General features: G+C 47.5%; 2 protein-coding genes across 6 annotated transcripts in view; one reads left to right on the forward strand and one right to left on the reverse strand.

The window, feature by feature from the left end:
* The first annotated feature begins 1,930 nt into the window (after window positions 1–1,930).
* LOC102463181 (coagulation factor X-like) lies at window positions 1,931–15,217 on the forward strand. Of its 2 annotated transcripts, none has more exons than XM_075937435.1 (9): window positions 1,931–2,127; window positions 2,969–3,150; window positions 5,240–5,400; window positions 5,886–5,910; window positions 6,049–6,162; window positions 7,563–7,697; window positions 8,299–9,164; window positions 11,643–11,760; window positions 14,526–15,217. In XM_075937435.1, the coding sequence occupies exons 2-9, from the start codon at window positions 3,060–3,062 to the stop codon at window positions 15,098–15,100; spliced, it is 2,085 nt and encodes a 694-aa protein (XP_075793550.1). In that variant the 5' UTR covers window positions 1,931–2,127; window positions 2,969–3,059; the 3' UTR covers window positions 15,101–15,217. The 2 variants fall into 2 exon arrangements, with proteins under 2 accessions (XP_075793550.1, XP_075793549.1); XM_075937434.1 differs by having other exon boundaries at window positions 3,031–3,150.
* Window positions 15,218–17,625: 2,408 nt separating this feature from the next.
* Window positions 17,626–20,932, reverse strand: part of IWS1 (interacts with SUPT6H, CTD assembly factor 1) — a 33,009-nt gene continuing 29,702 nt past the window's right edge. For 2 of the 4 annotated variants that reach the window (XM_075937433.1, XM_075937432.1), the window contains exons 14-15: window positions 19,629–19,789; window positions 17,876–18,014 (exon numbers count right to left, since the gene is read on the reverse strand). In XM_075937433.1, coding sequence (XP_075793548.1) covers window positions 19,661–19,789 — 129 coding nt within the window. In that variant the 3' untranslated portion in view covers window positions 17,876–18,014; window positions 19,629–19,660. Of the gene's footprint in view, window positions 18,015–19,628; window positions 19,790–20,932 lie in introns of all 4 variants that reach the window. The other 2 variants (XM_075937431.1, XM_075937430.1) reach the window with 1 other exon arrangement.

Below are 20,932 nucleotides of genomic sequence, written 5' to 3' on the forward strand. Positions count from 1 at the left end.
ATAGTTCTCAGCTTGCTCCGTGACAGTCGGTCCCGCCTTTCATCCCAGTTTTCACACAGCAGGCTGATTTGTGAGCTAAGTGAGACTTCCCCGCACTCTGTTACTTGCAAAGTCAGGCCAAGATTCCACTCCCGACAAAGCCAACGGACATTTCGCTCTTGACTCCGAAAGGAGCAGAGGCAGAGCTTTAATTCCTAGTTTCTACTGCACTTCAAGATGTCCCAGTGATACCCTTGTCTCCCAATTACTGGACAAAATCTCTGTAGTGGGGTTGGAGATGGCAACCAGTTCTGTTACTTCATTTACAGATCTGTGGAGTCCATAAGAGCCACATGCTCGCCTCCTTGTCAAACTAAAATTAAATATTTTGTAGGCATAGGTCCTGTCTATACTAAAGGCAGAAGGTTGGCTTACAGTACACAAATCCATCTGCACAAAAATAATGTAGCTGGAGTCACCACATCTAAAGCCAAGTTTCAGCGCTGTCCCCACAGCAGGAGCTTGATGGGAGAAAAACTCTCATCGACTTCCCTTACTCCTCACGACTCCAAGGAGTATTGTGGTGAATGGTGGCACTATCAGCATTTGATTTAGTGGGTCTTTACTAGACCTACTAAATCAAATGCCGGAAGATCAACCACTGCGGCATTTATCTCTGCAGCAGTGAGGACATGGCCTTTGTCTTCATCCCTAAACCTTCTAAAATAAATGTTACTGCAGATAGTAATGAGCCTTCAAGAAATCAAACAATTCAGGCACCATGGCAAGTGATAACATCTCACCCATCCTTCCCACTTTGAATCAGGGAGGTGGTGATCCAATTGTAACATCTCTGGACAAATACTTACACAAAAATCCCCATTCAGCACTGCAGTTTTTTAATGCATGTAAGTAGTCACATTGATTTCAGGGGTTAGGGGTTAAGCACATGCTTACGTGCTTATCTGAAGCAGGGTCAGCAGAATATTAGGGAAGGCAAGGACTTGATGCTGTGCTGGACTCCCCTGAAACACACTTTCCATAGACATCAGGAACGTTAACACACATTGCCTGTAGGTAGGGGAATGCTGGACAGTCAGGGATGTATTGGAAAGTAGCCATCCTTCTACAAAAGATCGTCAAACCCCCATTACAAAGAGAGAAGCTGAACTGGAATTCATTTGCAAATTCAACACAATGAATTTAGGACAAAATAAGGATCTCAGCTGGTTAACGCACTACAAAGGCAATTTCCCCTCTGGATACTCACATCTCCATACCAAATGCTATGAGTGACCCACTTCCACCCTGACTTGATGAGCGTCATTCACACAAGCAACTTCTCCCTTATATATACTCCTGCTTCTGAAACTTCCACTCCCATTCACCTGATGAAGTGGGCTTTTCCCACAAAAGCTTGTGCCCTAATAAATCTGTTAGTCTCTTAGGTGCCACAGGACTCCTAATTTTTTCAGCTCCGAGCTAACATGGCTACCCCTCTGAGACTTTGCATAGTGTGTTTTATCTGGGACTAGAGTTAAGGCAGAGGGGGTAACAAAGGGAATTAAATGAAGGATGATGTTTCTTGATAGGAAAACATTTGCAAGAACCTCAGGGAACTTTGCATCTGAGTACGGGGAGGTTGCTACCTACTGAGCTAGCAGGACAGAGCTGCCTCTTCTGTTAGGAATAACCTCATTAAAACATCTAAGCCAAGGTTCCAACTAAAGGCAGCAACCATGATTAGCCACGGCTGTCAGGGGGCGACATTTGCCTTCCCGCAAATGGCTCCTCCGTGCATAAATCTGAGGGTCACCGATTGCAGCAGATATTTGTAGAGGTGACACGTTAGTGTGTCGTTCAATCCAGGGGATAGCAGTGCACTGCCAAAGAATGGGATCAGAAACCCGCCCCCAAGTGCATAAATGCTACACTCACAGCCCTCCCCGTGAAGCAGGGAAACCGCCGTTAGTGCTGGCTTGCAGGACGGAACAAAACCATTTCTACATGAGAGAGCAGGTTGGCTCGGTGGGCTCCAAAGGGCTGCGCTGCCTCTGTCAATATTTGTGCTCGGTTAAATGATCAACTGCCAGGCCCCCACGGCTGTCGTTGGTGTCCATCCCAATAGCGCGTCGAGCACCTACAACGGTAAGTGATTGTAACTGTGGCCCTCTGTGGGTGTGGGTGGGCTGGGCCCTGGCTTTCTGTCAGTGCAAAAAAGCAGCCGATGGGGGGGAGGGCAAAGGGGGCAGTTGCCCCGGGGCCCAGCAAGTCAAAAGAGCCGGGTGGCTGCTTCCGCTATAGTGGTGGCACCCAGCGCCCTTTCAATTGCCACCAGAGTGCTGCACAGCGGGGCCTGGTGGCTCTAAGGGATGGGGGTGGTGACATGGCCGCTCTGGGCAGTGCTGAGGGCTGACTGCCCTGGCCCCACCCCTTCTGCCAAAGCCCCGCCCTTTCTGGGAGCATGGATTCCCCCTTCTCCCCCCTCCCCCCCATTGGCTCCCCTGGACTGCACTGCCCTCCTTGTCAGGTTACCTGTCGTTTGGAGCCTATGAAGAAATCCCCTGGCTGGCAGGTGTGCGCTGCTGTCGTGGGCTTGCACGGGAAGGTGGCTCACTAGGCCCCGTCCAGCATTCGGAGCTCACTTGACAAGCCCACCAGGAGCTCACAGCCACTACACAGCCCCAGCTCGACCAGCCAATGTGCAAGCCAGAGCTGGGCCCAAGGGTCGTCAAGGACCTTTAACAGGGCTCAGAGTGGAACTGGCCAGCTCCAAAGCCCACTGAAGTCAGTCAGTGTCTTCCCATGGACTTGGCTCAGGCTCTGCCCGTTGCCACTTTCCTGGGCTCTGACGGCCGCTCGCTTTGCCTTGTGAGCGGTGTGCAATGGCTCTTGGGGAACACAAATGGGGTCAGATCAATGAGACCTCGTTTTTCTCTGCGTTGCCTCCTCTTTTCCCTTGCGTCCATTTCTCTCTCTCTCTGGCAAGCTGGGAGCAGCACGTAGCGTTTGTCCAGGATCTGGCTAGCGATTCCTTCTCCTTTTCGCCAGGCAAGGGTCTGTGAAGCTGAGGATTCTGTATGGCCACGAACATGGCGAGAGGCGCCTCCCTGGCGACACTTCTCTTGCTAACGTGTTCCATCTATGGCAGCTGGTCGGTTTCATTTTCAGGTAGGAACTTCTGGGCGTTACTGTCTCACCCCGAGAGCCTGCTGTTACAGTTACACTGCACCTGTTTTCTGAGTGCAGATTCCTGAGGGGATATCTGGCGAGAGGCACTTCCTGAAATGCCCAGGCACAAAATGGGCGTTGTTCCTAGTTATTAATGACCTCACCATATCTGAGCTTCCTGCCTGAGCCCCAGTAACGGCCTTGTGATGCCGGCCCTATGGGACTCCATGAGTTAGGCACAGAGGGCCACATTCTTAGTGACCAAAGTTAGGCACCTGAATATGGGTTTGGTGTGATTTAATACAACTGCTCTGCAGCACTCGTCCTGGGTAGCTCTGTGCAAAGGACAGAGTCAGTAACCCCGTTTTTGCAGAGCTGTAATGAGAAATGAAGTGACCTTATACACAGGTCAGTATTAGAGATGGGAACAGAACTCGGGTCTCCTGACTTTCAGCCTAGTGCTCTATGCACCGGGTCCCACAATGCTGCCCGACAACCCAATCCTGTGACTAGAAATGGCAAAAACACCAAAAAGCCTCATGCATCTGATTGCAGGGTCAGAACACATTTAAGTGCTTTAGATCAGGCAGGCAGTTAGAAAATTTACCTCAGGGCTGTCTTCACGATGGAGAAGATCGACACTGTTGCGATCCATCTTCTGGAGTTTGATTTAGCAGGTCCAATAAAGACCCGCTAAATCAAACTCAGAGGGTGCCCCTGTCGGCATCAGTCCTCTTGAGGAGTAAAGGAAGCCAACAGGAGCGTTTGCTCCCATTGGCCTCCTGCTGTTGAAACTGTGTGGAGACTTGAGTTAAGGTATGTTAATTATGTAGCTGGAGTTTGGTATCTTGATTTGATCCCTTTTAGCGTAGACCTGGCCTCAGAGTGACTTCTAGCTGAGACGAGCTTTGGACAGCTCCTAGTTTGGTCAGCAAGAAGTTCCCTTTTTTCTGTCCGGTGAAGCTGTTGATTACAACTCCTACAGTTTTGGAGTTCTTCTCTTACACTGAGACAATGATAACAATCTAACTTCTTCCATTGGGTTCCAAGCTCCTAGGGCTAGTAATTTACTGATGCAAGAACTGCATGATTGTTTCCCAAGGCAGAGGTGCAGGGATACCATGACTTAATTACAGGAGCCTGAGTACTGCTTAACAGCCTCTTATATGGGTCCCCTACTTCGCCCAGTGCCACTGTTCAATGGGAAAGTGACCACAGTCCTTGTGAACATCACACATGCCAAACTGAACATTTGACCTTCAGTGTACAGTCTACACCGGACGCTTTAGCCAAAATGGGAAGAGCATGATAGCACTGCCCAAGCAAAGGATAAGTGGGGAACTTTTCACAAGGCGGCATGAAGTCAAGTCGTGGTAACTTCCTTTTAAGCTGTTTCCTACAGGTTCTGATATGGTCACAAAGGGGCTTATAAGCAACAGCTAAGCAGGTGGGTGAGAAGTACTGTAGAATTTCCTCTGCTGCTCTGGTCTATCAGAAGCTCCTTTTTTATCCAGAGTTGTTTTACGGTGGAAGAAACGTCCTGCCAAAAAGCGTTATAACCAGGCAAGCCGGGTCTGCTTTATTGCTGACACCTATTCAGGCTGTTCGCTTTCTTTTCTGCTGCATGTTTCTTGTCTCGGGTTTCTTTGAGATCGCACAGAATAGGGCCTGAACGCTCTGTTTGTATATCTTGGACATAAAACATTTAGATAATTTTTTAAATTTCATTTGGACACAGTAAGTCCATGATTAACTGAGATCAGCCTAACCCTATAGCTGGTCATTAGCATAAATAAATGAACTTTAACCCAAAGCCATGAATTTTGAGACTGGATCCTTTTAAATGAAATACTCTTAAATCCACTGAAATACTGTTCAGTGGACCATGACCGAGAGGCATACTGATCTTGTCAGGGCACAGTCAAACTGCGTGAAATTGTTCTTACATCTGTTCTGATTGTTGGAAAGTCGTCTCCTCTGCTGTGTTGTTTGGCCAAGTGAAAGCATAAGTTACTCTTTTCTCTCCTCAGGATGAAGTTTTGGCTGTGTGTGACAGCATTAATGGTCACTTCCAATTTTGTGTTCATAGTGTTTGTGAGTCAAGATGAAGCTCACCAGGTGCTGAAGGTCCGTAAACGCGCTAACCAGTTCCTGGAGGAGATTCACTCAGGGAACTTGGAGAGAGAATGCTTTGAGGAAACGTGCTCCTTCGAGGAGGCAAAGGAGATTTTCAAGTCGCAGGAGAAAACGGTGAGGACAATAACGTCAGGAAAGCAGCGAGCAATAGTTGAGCAGTGGGGCGGTACAAAGAAAAGCTCTCACCCAGAAGTTCTAGTGTCTGATGAAGCACAAGCCCGAAGGTCACTAGGGTGCTAATGATAAACAAACTTTATAATGTCGCTTATTATTATTAGCTAATTGTAAAAATGTAATTAAACTACCAACCAGAAACTAGGTATCCTTGACAAGAGAGCGCACGCTGGCTCTGAAGGCCTAGTGCCTCTTTTCTATCTGGTTCACTACTAGTTTAACCAGTTAACTGTCACTGTGATCTTGTGGTTAACTGGCTGGCCAAAGAGTTGCTCTCAGCAGCTAAGGGTGAACTCATAGCACCAGTCTAGATTAGAGAAGGAAAAATGCTCCAGGGACCCTTATTTCAGAATGCATGTAGTCAGTAGGGGATGTGTCGTGCCCTGTTAATTACGGTTTTCCTCTCTCGTGGTTGTTTCTTGCAGACGGAGTTTTGGTTTCATTACAAAGGTAGGCGAGGGGGAGATTGTTGGTTGCCACGAGGCGGCGTGGAGAGAAGATGCAGACAGATTGCGTGTCAGCTTCCTCGCTAAGCCCCGGAACCGTATGTGAGCAGGTAGCACAACGCGTGTTTCTTCTTCCAAACAGGTTTAAATCCCTGCAAAGAGAATCCCTGCAAGAACGGTGGACTCTGCAAACTGAAACACTACGATTATCTCTGTATCTGCCCCCCCCTGTTCCAGGGAAAGCTGTGTGAAACAGGTGAGTGCGGCTGTGCACACGGAGACATGAGCAATTGAAGAAATTCACCGTTCGGCACCTGAGTTCTCTCTGGTCTTTTCCATCCTAGTGCAGAATAAATGTGTGCGCACCGAGGCAGGTGTGAATGCGCACCGCCTGTGGAGACAAAATCCTACCGTGGGCGCACTGCTGATCAGTTGGGCAGCATTTGAATCCTGAGAGGCCACATAAGCGCCTGGCTTACAGAGAACACCGCTAGGCACCTGTGCGGGGTCTATGTGCAGGGCTGAGTGTTGCTTATTAACGCCACCAGCCTGGGTGATACGCAGCAGCGCTGGTGCCCTCCGACCAGCGAGAGAGACGCTGGGATCACAGAGCTGCGTGCCTGGAGGCTCCATTAATCAGCTTCCTCGACTGCGTCAAAGCTCAGCATGCAATAAGCTTTTTAAAGATACACCTATCTCATAGGGCTGGAAGGGACCTCGAGAGGTCATGGAGTCCAGTCCTCTGCCCTCACAGCAGGACCAAGTACCATCCCTGACAGATTTACCCCAGATCCCTAAATGGTTCCCTCAAGGATTGAACTCACAACCCTGGGTTTAGTCGGCCAATGCTTGAACCACTGAGCTATCCCTCCCCTAAAGCCACACAGAAGTCGCAGGAACAACTGTAGAACAAAATGGCGGGGCCACTGCCTTTTTAAAAAAAGCTGCTGACTCCTTCATTGAGACGCCATCTGCAGCTGCAAGCAAGGACAGGGAGTTACTGTGTAACCCACAGGCCTCCTGGGTGCGGTTCACTGTCCTGCAGAGCAGCACTTCGACCACTGAGAGAGAGCGCGCGAACGAGTCTGCTCTCTAGCCTGAGCCGAGAGCCAGCTGGCTTCCAGCTCATGCACGATGCTGCCGAGGCCCCGGGTTCGGTTCCGCCTGTCGGCGTCACAACTGTGCAAACTCAGTATCGGTGAGAACGAAGAACAATTCAGACAGACAAGTCCTTTGTCCATCGTGGAGCCCTCTGTGGTGCTTCATTGCCTCCCATTTGTCACCCGCTTCTCGTCACCTGCACACTGTGTGCAGCACCGCCCTGCCCCCAGGCGCTTACAGACTAATCGCAGAAGGGAGACTGGAAAAAGCACAGAGCGGGCTGTAAGGTCTCCCCAGCAGCGCCTGTCTCTCCCGCTGTCAGGACAGCACCTAGCACACCTTGCTGCAGCGACGGCCTCTAGGTGTGACTGTAATAAAGGGGCAAAGGGAGGGAAAGGTGACGCCCGTGGTTGGCAGCATGTGATGGTTCAGCCCGTTTGTGGGACGTGGGGGTTTCTCTCCCCTGCCCCCCACTCCGAGCAGTCGATCGAATAGCTGGAAGTTCCCGGGCCCTTTCCTAGCAAGGACTAAGCGCACCCTTGTGTCCCCCTGCAGAGAAGCTGGAGTGCTGGTACAAGAACGGCGGCTGCTGGCAGTATTGCCAAGACGCTGCCCTCCCCCTTGGGGTGGTGTGCTCCTGCGCGCAGGGGTACGCGCTGGGGGAGGACGGGAAGAGCTGTCTCCAGTCAGGTAAGGGCTCCGGGACGCCGGCTTACGTCGCGTGACGAGCAGAACAGGGTCTCAGCCACTGCCCTTCCCTCTGGGCTGCCCACGTGCCCCAGTGAATCGATGGGAAAATCTGGGGCAGGACTGCAGCCGACGGGACCCCCAGCTGCTGGGGAAATCTGGCTTTTCCTCCACTGGGACCCTTTGGCTAAAGGCGACCCCTGACCTGGAATCCCAAGTACCCCCTGGGACTGGTAGTTTCGGTCGGCAGCACCTCAGGAGGGAGGAGTTCCCGGCGAGCGGGAAGCAGAGGACTCCCCGCCGTCCCAGGTGGAGCGAGCACGCCGCTGACTCAACGCGGCCACGGGGCGCGCGGGGAGGTGCCAGACGCGGCCTCCCTTAGGACAGTGTTGGCGCGAGTCACGGGAGGTCGTGGGCAGGCACAGAGCCAGGCTCCCGTGGGGCAGGGCGTTCGCTCTAGGAGCGGGTGCTCACTGCACAGCTCTTTGCCTGCGCTTGGGCGCTGGGAAGGGGCTGCGGGTGGCCCAGGGCTCAGCAGAGCAGAATTAGCTTAGGGATCAACACGTGACACCTAAACCCACCGGCTGTTTTTCCTGTTTCTCAGCTCGTTACCCCTGCGGCCTGATTCAAAAGTCCACGCAGGCTGCGCAGGAAGTTGCCTCTAGGCCCAGTGGGAGGGTGGAGCAGGAAGCTCCCAAGCTCAATGGGAAGGTGAAGAGAGGTGCCCCCAGGTCGAACAGGACAGCAGAGGAGGGCACCCGCAGACTCAATGAATCAGCAGAGGAGGGCACCCCCAGGTCCAACAGGACAACAGAGGGGAGCACCCCCAGACTCAATGGATCAATAGAGGTGGGCACCCCCAGGTTCAATGAATCAGCAGAGGCGGGCACCCCCAGGTCCAACAGGACAACAGAGGGGAGCACCCCCAGACTCAATGGATCAATAGAGGTGGGCACCCCCAGGTTCAATGAATCAGCAGAGGCGGGCACCCCCAGGTCCAACAGGACGGAAGAGGGGGGCACCCGCAGACTCAATGGATCAGTAGAGGTGGGCACCCCCACGTTCAATGGGACGGCAGAGGGGGGCACCCCCAGACTCAATGGATCAATAGAGGCGGGCACCCCCAGGTTCAATGGGACGGCAGAGGAGGGCACCCCCAGACTCACTGAATCAGCAGAGGAGGACATCCCTGGGATCAATGGGACAGCAAAGGGTGGTGCCCCCACACTCAGTGAGTGGGTAGCAGGGGGTACTCCCAGGCTCAGTGGGTCAGCAGAGGGGGGCACCTCTGGGCTCAGTGAGTCAGCGAAGGAGCAGAATGTGCACGATGGCCTGACTCAGACCGACGCTGAAGGAAACCTGACAGGCGGGGACCTACCCAGCTGGACCCGTGTCTTCCAAACGGCAGAGCCCAGCGATACCAGGGTAACTGGAGGATCGTTCTGCCATCGTGGCAGCTGCCCTTGGCAGGTACCGTTTCTCTTGCGTGCTGCATCTCCTTCCCTTCCCACTGCCTGCACTGGAGCACAGCAAGGCCCTCGGCAAGGTTTTGCCAAGGATCCCTGTTCTGGGCCAAACAGAACCTCATCGGGCCTCAATGTTTCTCTGCAGCTTCTCTCTGGGTGGCCCATGCTGCAGTTACCTCATTCCCAAATATATTCTATCTAGCTTAGAGCTTCTCGCTGTTCAGCCAGCCACTTCATTTTCAGTCTCCAGCGTGTCCTTCGCTCTCGATGACTCGTTTCCCCAGCGGTCAGTGGCAAGTATTTTCATGGCTCACGCTTTCGAGTTCAGCTTCTGCATGATCGGTGTGGGGAGTGGCTCTGTTTCTGCTCCACGCATCTTGCCTGATAGAACCATGGATTGGACCCCCCGGCTCTCCTCAGTGGGAAAGGCACGTGCTCTTTAGAGACACGTCTTTCATAGATCTTTATATTCACGCATGAGGCTGCTCTCAGCTTGAAACAGCATATAGCAGCCAACTCAGGGAGCAAGCCTCCTAACTCTTTCCTATCCTCTGTGGTTTTGTCCATATGCATAATGAAAATGCGTTTAGCCTTCTGCCTGTGTGCGCTTCATCCGTATTTCTTATTTTACGTGTTGAGCTGCATCATCACTGCTTCTAGAACTCTCAGGTGTTTTTGGCAAGGTGGCCATGTCATCTGAACTTCTTCTGGATCCTGCCTTGTATTTAGACCAATAGATTAGTCAAGCGAGTTTCCCTTCAGTGGTGTCCAGCGATACATAACAGATAAGATGAAGGATTTCAGTCAGAATTTCTTCGTCTAGCACCGTGCTGTCAACCTGATCTCTTCACCCACTTGGCAAGCAGAAGGACTCCTCAATTCGCTAGATACATGCAGTTGAGGCATTTTTAACATATCGCCTTCTCCTCTAAGGGCTTCCTTCAGCTCTTGTTAAGGCCAATGAAAATTGACTTGAGGAGTCTCAGATGGGCTTAATATGCCTAACTCCCTTAGGGTATGTCTATACTTGTACCCTAGTTCAAACTAGGGTGCAAGTGTAGACATACTCTGTCTCCTTTGAAAACTCCAGCAAAATAATGTCATATATGATCCATGAATGAAAATTACATCTAAATCAATGTGGAAAGTCCAGGAATGTTATACTCACTGCAGTAAAGATTTTTTTTTTTTAATGTATTTCTGTTTGAGTCTTTACTTAGTGGGCTCCAATTTTCTTTCTTCAGAATAACCACGTGCTAACAATTGTTATAAGGTCTGGCGTTCCACTATTGCACCTGTGATTTCTTTTGAGTCCTTCCTGGGGGTTCATATCCTAAAACAGACTCCAAGCTAGTTCCATCCCGTTCTTCATTTTACTTTGCCACTTGCTGTGTGTTTACATGAACAGTACAATAGGGCCTGAGTCTCCACTCTTTTAACCGCTCCATCGACTTGTGGGTCATCACTCACGTTCCAAAGCACTGTACAGGGGTTCAGAATCAGGACCAAAATGGATAAGCATCAAGCACTCAAAAAATCCAGAAATACCAAACACTAAGGTTTAATGCCTGTCTTAATCATGGTCAGGAATAGCTACACCTTTATCCTGAGCTGGCTCCCTTTTTTAATTCTTTCTGATGCTGTGTTTTAAAGGGGCATGAAGATTTGTAGCATTTTCCCACCAGTGATTTCTTTACCTCTTTAATTTTAATGTTTAAAACATCAGCAATCTCAAGTCTGGTTACCCTTGGCTTTGGTTGCGGACTTGTTGGCCATTTCAGGGCTGTGTGTTTTGAGCTTTCTCCGCACTTTTAATTAAAGGGGGTGCGGCGTTGATTCCTTAGCCAAGTGAACATTCCACGCAGGGTAGACAGCACCTGGGCACTGCCCATCTGCTATTAAAAAGCAGCCTCACTTTTACCCTTCCCAGATCACCCTGAAGGGCAAGTTTGTGTTTTTCTGTTTTGTTTGTTGGGGATTTTGCTGAGACACCTGTGAGACGCAGGCTCAGTGCTCACGATTTCCACTCACCTAAAATGGAAGGTACCCGGGGTTATTTCCAATATTTGTGTTTCTTGCCTTGTCCCTTAACTTTCCCTCTTCTTGTGCAGCTTCACACATGGGATTTTTTAAACTAGGGGGCTCTGTTTCTGGGCATTGACTTACCTTCCTTTTGTTCTAGCATCACCCAAAGCTTGACAGCTAGTGCTGGTGTTCGCATTAGATTTGTTTCTCTGCAAGACTTGCAAATCCATTTTGGGTATCACCTTCTGCTTGAATTTCTACCCTGGTCTGGTGGTGGTTCTGCTCTGTCCATACAATCTTATCATGTTCCATAATCCCACGCCTTGGAAACATGCACCCGAGGATCATCACACAAAAATGCTGCATCATAAAGTGAATTATGTTCTCTGGGGAACTGCTACATTGAAGTAAGCCCTGAAACAATCCCCATGTGCTCGCTCTTGTTTTTTCACCTTAGGTTTTTATCCAAACGAGCCGAGGTTATGGAGTCTGTGGCGGGAGTTTAATCAGCAGCCGCTGGGTGGTCACTGCTGCCCACTGCCTTGACATTGTTAGACCACATCATGTTACTGTAGGTGAGTGAACTTGCAAGTGTAAAAGTCTTTACACTTCAAGACACAATCTGAAAACATGGGGCTGCTGGGAGAAGTGGCTGCAAAGGCATCTGGGATAGTCCAGTTCTTTGAGTCTCCCGGCTCAGGTTGTGTTTCTTTCTAACTTCCCATCCTGCAAATGCAGTCTGTGCTGTGGCGATGGTCAAGGAACCCACAAGCAGGAGCTGAGTTACTTTCAGCTTTGAGTATCTGGCTCTTATTTCTGTAGCTGGTAGGGCAGCCCTGCGGTTAGCAGAGGCACTACTCGTAAAACCAACGTCAGCCCAAGTTTGGCTGTTCTTAAGCTTTCCTGCAGGACCTTCCAGCATGTGCACCTAGAGTCCTCTGAGCAGATCATGCTAGTTTTTCTCATGGTATAAGATGGTGAAAGTAACACATCACACCTGTCTTAGGGAATCAGCAGAACTTACTTAGCAGCTGAATGCAGGATTCTAATTCCTTCGAGCAGGAATGAATGGACTGGAGGAGGAGGAGGAGGAAGAAGTTAAGTCTGTAGTTGAAGCACTGGACTAGGACAGGAGAGCCTTGGGTTTAATTCCCAGCTTTGCCAAAGATTTCTTGGGCGGTGCCTCAGTTCTTCCCCTGTAAAATGAGGACTGTACTTACTCGCCTTTACAGATAAATTCACTAGTGGCTGCATTAGGAGATATGAAAATTCCTAGTTAGGATAGCTCTGTAGTCCTATGAAGAGTCAAGTCACCTTGTTAAACAAAAGACAGGACTATGCAGCACTTTAAAGACTAACAAGATGGTTTACTAGGTGATGAGCTTTCGTGGGCCAGACCCACTTCCTCAGATCAAATAGTGGAAGAAAATTGGCACAACCATATATACCAAAGGATACAATCAAAAAAAGTGAACACATATAAAATAGACAAATCAGATTTTAGAACAGAGGGAGGATGGTGGGGGTGAGGTTAATGTCTATGAGGTAATATAGAGGTGATAATTGGGGAAGCTATCTTTGTAATGGGTAAGATAATTAGCATCTTAGTTAAGGCCCATTCGTAAAGTGTCAAATTTAAGCATGAATGACAGGTCAGAGGCTTCGCTTTGAAGTCTTGTGTTAAATTTCTTCCCCCTTAGACTGGAGTAAAGTTTTCTTGGGGAGGAAACTGAATACCTGCAACACTGGCAACTTGACTCTGTATCCTCTGCTCTTAATCTATCCATAGACATGACATTGCTAAGGAGGAGTGATTTCAATAGCTGCTTTAAACTGGCTTGTTTCCATCAAGGGCTACCTCTACACTGGCAGGTTCTTGCGCAAAAACATCTTGGGCTCGTCTACACTGGCCCCTTTTCCGGAAGGGGCATGTAAATTTCATGAGTCGTAGTAGGGAAATGCGCGGGGGATTTAAATATCCCCCGCGGCATTTAAATAAAAATGTCCGCCGCTTTTTTCCGGCTTTTAAAAAAGCCGGAAAAGAGCGTCTACACTGGCCCCGATCCTCCGGAAAAAGTGCCCTTTTTCCTCAAAGTAGGAATAAGATCCTCCGGAAAAGGGCACTTTTTCCGGAGGATCGGGGCCAGTGTAGACGCTCTTTTCCGGCTTTTTTAAAAGCCGGAAAAAAGCGGCAGACATTTTTATTTAAATGCCGCGGGGGATATTTAAATCCCCCGCGCATTTCCCTACTACGACTCATGAAATTTACATGCCCCTTCCGGAAAAGGGGCCAGTGTAGACGTAGCCCTTGTGCGAGGGTTCTTTTGCAAGAACATGTCCACACTGCCACGTGCTTTTGCGCAAGAATATCTATGGCAGTGTGGATGCTCTCTTGCGCAAGATAGCTCTGATGGCCATTTTAGCCATGGGGCTTTCTTGCGCAAGAAACCCCTGTTGTGCATCCACACTGCCCTCTTGTGCAAGTGCTCTTCCGTGAGGGCTTACACTTGATAGAAAAGAGCGTTGCTCTTGCGCAATAATCCCTCTCTTCCCACGCTTTACTGTAAACCTTCTTGCGCAAGAGCAGGCAGGCAGTGTGGACAATCTGCGGCAGAACGGCCGTTCTTGTGCAAGAACTCGCCAGTGTAGACATAGCCAAGAGGTCCAGTGTTCATTTGAATAGAGAGAGGGAGCAGAATTTTAATTCTCGTTCCAACTAGTTTTGCACCTGTAGTTAAACTGTTGTTGGTGTTTTGAAATACATCTAAATTCTTCAAGAACATGGTGGCGTGGACCCAAGACCCTCTCACGCTAAACAATTTCAGGTAGTTTTCCTCCCCCATGCCACGGTCTTGTCAGCCTGTCATCTCCACAGGTGGTTTCACTGGTGGAGAAGCTTATTTTGATTTAATTTGGAAGATAAAAGTATTAATTCACTTAGATAGTTGCTTCCCCCCCAAGGCTACATCTACACTGGCCCCAAATTCCGGAAAAGGGATGCAAAGCAGGTAAGTCAGCATAGGGAAATCTGCAGGGGATTTAAATATCCCCCACAGATTTAAATAAACATGTCCGCTGCTTTTTTTCCGACTTGGGGAAAAGCCAGAAAAAAGCGTCTAGAGTGGCCTGATCCTCCAGAATAAAGCCCTTTTCCGGAGGATCTCTTATTCCTACCTGAATAAGCAGCGGACATGTTTATTTAAATCCCCCGCGGATTTCCCTATGCTGACTTACCTGCTTTGCATCCCTTTTCCGGAATTTGGGGCCAGTGTAGACGTAGCCCAACAGTCTTACAGAAGGGCTTTAGAATTCTCTAACAGCTTTGTCTGTTCATCTGCAGGAGACTTTGACAAACACCAAAGAGAAGTGAAAGAACAGAAGCTTGAAGTGCAACAGAGCTGGGTACATCCACACTATGACTCAGACAACTACAACGGTGACATTGCTTTGCTCTATTTGAGCAGTGACGTTGTATTTAATGAATATGTACTTCCCATTTGCTTGCCCAGTCCTAACCTGGCAACCTTGTTGACTGCAGAAGGGACTAAGGGGATGGTGAGCGGATGGGGTTCCACACATGCCAGGGGTCCTGGGACGCGCTTCCTCATGAAAGTCAAGCTGCCCATAGTCAGCATGGAAACGTGCAGGCAATCGACAGCGAAACTCATTACTGATAACATGTTCTGTGCTGGCTATGCAGACAAAGCCCAGGATGCCTGCAAGGGAGACAGTGGAGGCCCTTTTGCTGTGTCTTACCGTGACACTTGGTACCTGCTAGGGATAGTCAGTTGGGGGGAGGGTTGTGCTGAAGCAGGGAAATACGGTGCCTACACACGAGTCGCCAATTATGTACCCTGGATAAAGGAAGTTTTTGAAAATGTAGCAGAGGCAGGAGGATTTCTCCCCTCGCGCTGACGACCGTTTCTAAAACATCAAAAATGCCACCTGCGTGCTGAGATGCTTCAATTCAATACAGAGTTTGCTTCATGTCCTGAACAAAACATGTTCAGTCAAGACCAATACTGCAGTAAGACCACCTCGGTCTTGGCGATGAGAAAACTTTTATAAAGAAATGATCCTGTCAGTCCTGCAATCCGAGTTGCTGCTAGGACATCACACCAACAGTCTACACATGCATGAGTAGCTTGTAGAAAGCAGCATAGGAAGTTGTTGTTTTTAATAGTACTCAGTATGCTCCGTTAGCCGTGTATCTACACAAACTACAGAACACACAAATCAAGTGGTTTGTAAAACTGGAAAATTTTGCAATAGTTTAGTTTAACTTTAAAAAGTAGCTTATTAAATCTAGTCTATTGAGTATACCTTGTCATTCTGCTAATAAAGTATTTGCTGGGCCTGAGACTTTGGAATACAAACAACTGTACTGGAAACATTGACATGGATGGTTTAACAAAAAGCTTTAAAGATTGTGTTGTCTTTATTCTGTAGTGGTACAAGGCAGGAAATAGCCTTGTTCTCCAGCTGGTCCACTCCATGTGACAGTAGTACATTCGGTTCACAGTTGAGAGAATTATGATAGTTCACTATGTTGACAGTGGTGCAGTTGAGTTAATCACCTCATGGGATTAATTACTGAAATGTAGCAGCTTCCAAATTCAGCAAGTTTTATAAGACTAACAAACATATTTCTTGACTCAAATGCAATCGCCTTTATTAGCTTCACGATCAGCAGGAAAATAAGATGAAAAGCTTAAATATCCCTTTGTAGTCTAAAGAAAGTTTATGCTGCAGCAGCTTTCAAAGGCAGGGATGTTTAGTCTGTTTGGTCCTCTCCCTTCTAATGGGATTATAGTAACAGTTGAGAAAGATTAGAATTTCCAGTAGCAGCAAACTAACAACACGGACCAGCATGTTTAATCAGCCGACTGCTTGTGTGCTGTCCTTTGATTTTTCTTCCTAGGCTTTTAGGCTATGTCTACACTGGCAGCTTGTTGTGGAAGAATTCTTCCACAAGAGAGCATCTACACTGGCATGTGCTTTTGCGCAAGAGCATCCGTGCCAGTGTAGCCGCTCTCTTGCACAAGAAAGCTCTGATGGCCATTTTAACCATAGGGCTTTCTTGCACAAGAAATTCATGTTGCCTGTCTACACGGGCCTCTTCTGGAAGAGCTCTTGCACAAGGCGGCTTATTCCTAAGCAGCAGCATCATAGTTCTTGCGAAAGAAGCCCTGATTTTATACAGCAGAACGTCAGTTTACTTGCGCAAGAACACACGGCCAGTGTAGACAGGCAGCAAGTTTTTGCGCAAGAGCAGTCACTTTGGCGTGTAGACACAGCCCGTGTGTACTTAAGCACCTTAGGCGCTAACCTAGTGTCCAATAGCTGGGACAATAGTTAATACTGTGAGTCACAAACAGAACATACCATGGCACCACTCACTGGCAGTCTTTCCCTTTTACACATTCTAGAGCACAAGAGGTGTGAGAGGAGAAAGTACCATCTAGAAAGGCCCTGCACTTCTAATTAGCCTGTGACAATGGATCATTCTGTGATTTCATTTACCCTCCATGCCTGCCCCTGCTACCCCCAATGGGGTTAGAGCTCCCCTTGGTCGTTGTACAGTATAATTGTGCCTCCTAGAGCTCACTCCCTTTCCAGGTTGCAAAAAACAATCCCATTGTCCTGGCACAACCAAACCCTGGCCTTGTATTAAGTTTAAGAGGAAGCTGCATATCAGAGTTGCTGGTCCTAGTTCTTAATGTTTAGGAGTTCTTGGACAGACAGATGGACACATACTCTTTCAAATATATAAAAGATATTATCCACTTAACTGCACTCTAAACCTGCAGCAGGGACCAGAATCCTGTTTGCTTGGCCCCAAAGAAGAGTTTCAGAGACAGATGCACACAATTCCCCTCTACAATCTTTTTGCCACAAGCAGGAAGAGTAGCATGATCACCTAGAGTGTCTATGAGCCATTTAGTAAAGAAAATATGCAGCACCCAAGAGTCAGTTTCCTTCGGCACTCTTGATAGCCTAAAGATTTGCCCTTATGGTTCAGTCATTAAGACACTCAAAGTAATTAAACTAAACAGTTTTCTTCAGTTAATGACATTACACTTAACTGCAGGGGGAGAGCAGTACTCTTATTTGCTTTCTATCATTCACACTTTTTTCACCACTGATAATGATTCTTCAATACTGTGTAATCTCAGGTCAATCAATTGTTTTAATCACTGGAAATTTCAGATCTACAAAGCCTGGATTTTACACAAATATGCACGCAAGTCTAATCTTAGGGCCAAAACCATGAGATTAAAAATGACCAGTGGAAGACAGCTATAGTTTAAGGTATTTTGACACCAAAGCTGACACCTGCAGCTCTCCAAAGGCAGAATAGATAAGTTCCTGAGCATTATTTAGTTACTGCTTTGTGGGTCCTGTCACCCTACCCCTTTGATCAATCAAGACACCCCCCAAAAAATGGAAGGATTTTTATTGTCTAAAGAGGACAACAAGTATTTGATCTGTACAAAGGACACAACAGAATGAGTTTAAATACAGTTGGGAGGCAAAGTCCTAGGATTCACAATCCTCAGACAACATTTTATATCAGAAGCTGAACAGACAATTTAAAGATACACTAAAAAAACCAATTTGTTAAAAAGTTTCAGGTCTCCAAAGAGTCTATGGGTGCACATCTCGCAGCAGAGATCAAGGAGTCTTCTGTGAAGGGTCACAATGGCATCTTATTGCCTTCAATGCTGATTTTCACTGCATGAGCTGATCTGCTTTTTTTCCTGATATCTGTGAACTTCCGCATCTGTTTGTCCAGTCGACTTACCCCTTTCTTAGAGGTGCTCTGGTACTAAAAATATAAAACTTACAATTATCACTGGGCCGTGGGGAGAGGAAAAAAAGAAGAAAGTCAAGAGATTCAAGACAGGTAAAGCATGCAAGGTTAAGTCTTCCAGCACCCATTGCCCAGCAATAAGGGTTCTGATTAAGTTCCAGAAGAACTCCAACTGATTTTTTTGGGATGGACACACACACAAACTTTCAGATTAAAGCGACCATTTTATCGTCCACATAGTGGATAAATGCACCATTTAGAATAGTTCTCAGAAACTCAACACAGTTTAGTTCCAGAAGCACATTTCACCACCGCTTCGTAAACTGCTGGCTGATGTGAGGACATGACTACGCTTGGTGATGTTAATTGGTCAGTTACTAGGGATTCAATGGGCACCAATAATGTTGGAGAATACTAGGAAATGTAAGTGGGAACAAGAAAAGATGCCCAAGAAAAACTGACCACAAAATATTACTGTTTAGTACAAATGTGCTTGCATTTCCTTTCTGTATTTTGATGGTCTGCAAGTGGAAGGCTGATATGCAGCATCAGGGTAAGTTACTTTGCATAGACAAAAGGTACGGAAAAGTACCACAGAGGGACAGTAATGCCCTTTCTGTCAATACTCCGGGAGAATTCTGAATGTATCAACACAACAGGGAGTAATAATCAATTACTGAGTCAGGAAAAGAAAGGGATTTGGGAGATCTGATAGAAGCAGCTGTTCAGAAGCTCAGCTTTTACTAGTCTGTCCATAATCAGGCTGACTGTTAGTAAGGTAGCAGATCTCCAATACCTGAATCCAGACAGACATTTATCACAAAACAGAGAAAACTGATTCCTGACTGGAATTACATGCAGGGCTTCTCTGCCTTTTCATTTATTTTCTACATTTTTTAAGTGAAATATGAAGCTAAAAAGTGGCAGGGATATTCCATCAGTAGCTGCATTATTCTTTCTGGCCATCAATTTCTGCCATCCCCAGAACATAGAAACTTGGGTTTCAAAAAGAAATTCAGGTTAATATTTATCACTTGTTCTCTCTCCACCTCAGATGATCTGTCTTCCCCCAGTCCTCAAAAGAGTCTTTTGCCCTCTACTGTCACTTACTCTTTAAGGGCCCCGCAACACAATCACTTCCTAGGCCAAAGAGGATTGAACGATCTTTTCTTTTAGATCTTGTTCATACTACTAGAAACTCAGCCACAGAGGTCACTATGGAGTAACAATGAAGTACTAAATTAAGTGTGAAGAATGCTAGTTCTGTGTCATTTCCTAGGTAACTATCTGTTTAATGAGGGCCTCTAATTGGGCACGTTTTACGATACACCTGCTCATCTCAGATGGCTTCCTTTTCCTTGGATCCCTACAAAAGGTATTTTTGAAGATGGGTATTTTAAATAATACCTGCCGTAAGGGCATGTGAAAGCTACCGTGGCAGGATCATTGCAGAAGTTATGTGCTACATCAGATTATTTTCTGCATCAATTTTCCCTGCAGGACACAGTACAGCTATTAGAGAGATTAAAAGAGACGAGCCTCATACGTGCAGGTTAGTGAATTCACACTACGTTCATTGAATCTGCCAGCTGAAGCACATGCACTGTTCACACCTCCCTCACAAGATACCTCTAAAACTCAGGGAAGGCAGAGTGTCAGAGCTACAGGGGCATCCTGTTGCCTTCAATGCTGAACTTGATGGCCCGATGCACTTTGCTAAGTCGTTTCTGTTCAGCAAATCGTCTCTTGTGCTTTTCCAAGCGACTAAGCCCCTTTTTAACTGTTCCGAGCTAGAAACATCATGTCAATTAATGAAAAGGAAAAATGACGACAGCAGAATTTAATGATCCTTCGACTTACTTTTGATTTGCCATCTGAAGATACTGACTTCTCTATGAATGAAATGAAACTGCACATGATTAATGGATTAACCAAGGTGAAATATATGGACCTCAGTTAGTGGTGAAAGCTAATATTGACCAAGTATTTGATTCTTCACAGGTCTGGGAAAGCCAACAGGAAGGCCATGATACTAAAACTTGGGATGGGTAAGAGGAGTTACAGTAAGAGACTGCAAGATAGTCTGCAGGAGTAGTCAATTATTTTCTGTCAACGCAAAAATTTCTTGGTCAAGGTATAATCAAGGTCCAGAGGCCAGTGAAAATAATTTTTTAATATAAGTAAATAAAAAGGTCAATTCAAAAGCATCTGCCAGTCTAGATTTGTCCCATGGACTGCCCATTGACTACCCTGGTACAGCAACAGGTTTGCAGTCAAAGCCTTAACCTTGATATAAATAGCTGTTCCTCTGTGTCAATTATTGACTTTCATTTGATGTTCTAGGCGATAAGGAACCATTTAATAGGGTTTATAAGCAGGGGTGAGGAACCTCACGCCTGGGGGCCAGAGGCAGCCCCCAGCTTGCCTGGATCCAGCCCCTGAAGCTCAGGTCCCCCCCAGCACTGGGGAGCCTGTGCTGGCGCTCTAGCCCCTCCCACCATGGGGCTGGAACACACAAAATCTCCTAGGCTGGGCTCACCTAGGCTCTGATGTGTGAGGAGAACGTGGGGAGTGTCCTTCGCAGTCAGCAGCAAGCTTTTTTTTTTTTGCTTCTCACTTGTGTGTCCCCCAACTGATTTTTCTGTGGGTCAGTGGCCCCGACCCAAAAAAGGTTCCACACCCCTAGTTTAGAGAGTCCATTTGTGAGGACTTACAGTCCCTTAAACTACAATAGGCACAACAATAAGGTGGTACACCACGGCCAACGGCACTTGAAGCAACAGAACAGTGAGGAGACGCTGAGGGATTTGGGCTTATTTAGTCTGCAGAAGAGAAGAGTGAGGGGGGATTTGATAGCAGCCTTCAACTTCCTGAAGGGAGGTTCCAAAGAGGATGGAGAGAGGCTGTTCTCAGATGGCAGAACAAGGAGCAAT

Source organism: Pelodiscus sinensis, chromosome 10 (genome assembly GCF_049634645.1).
Source record: "Pelodiscus sinensis isolate JC-2024 chromosome 10, ASM4963464v1, whole genome shotgun sequence".
Lineage (NCBI taxonomy): Eukaryota > Metazoa > Chordata > Testudines > Trionychidae > Pelodiscus > Pelodiscus sinensis.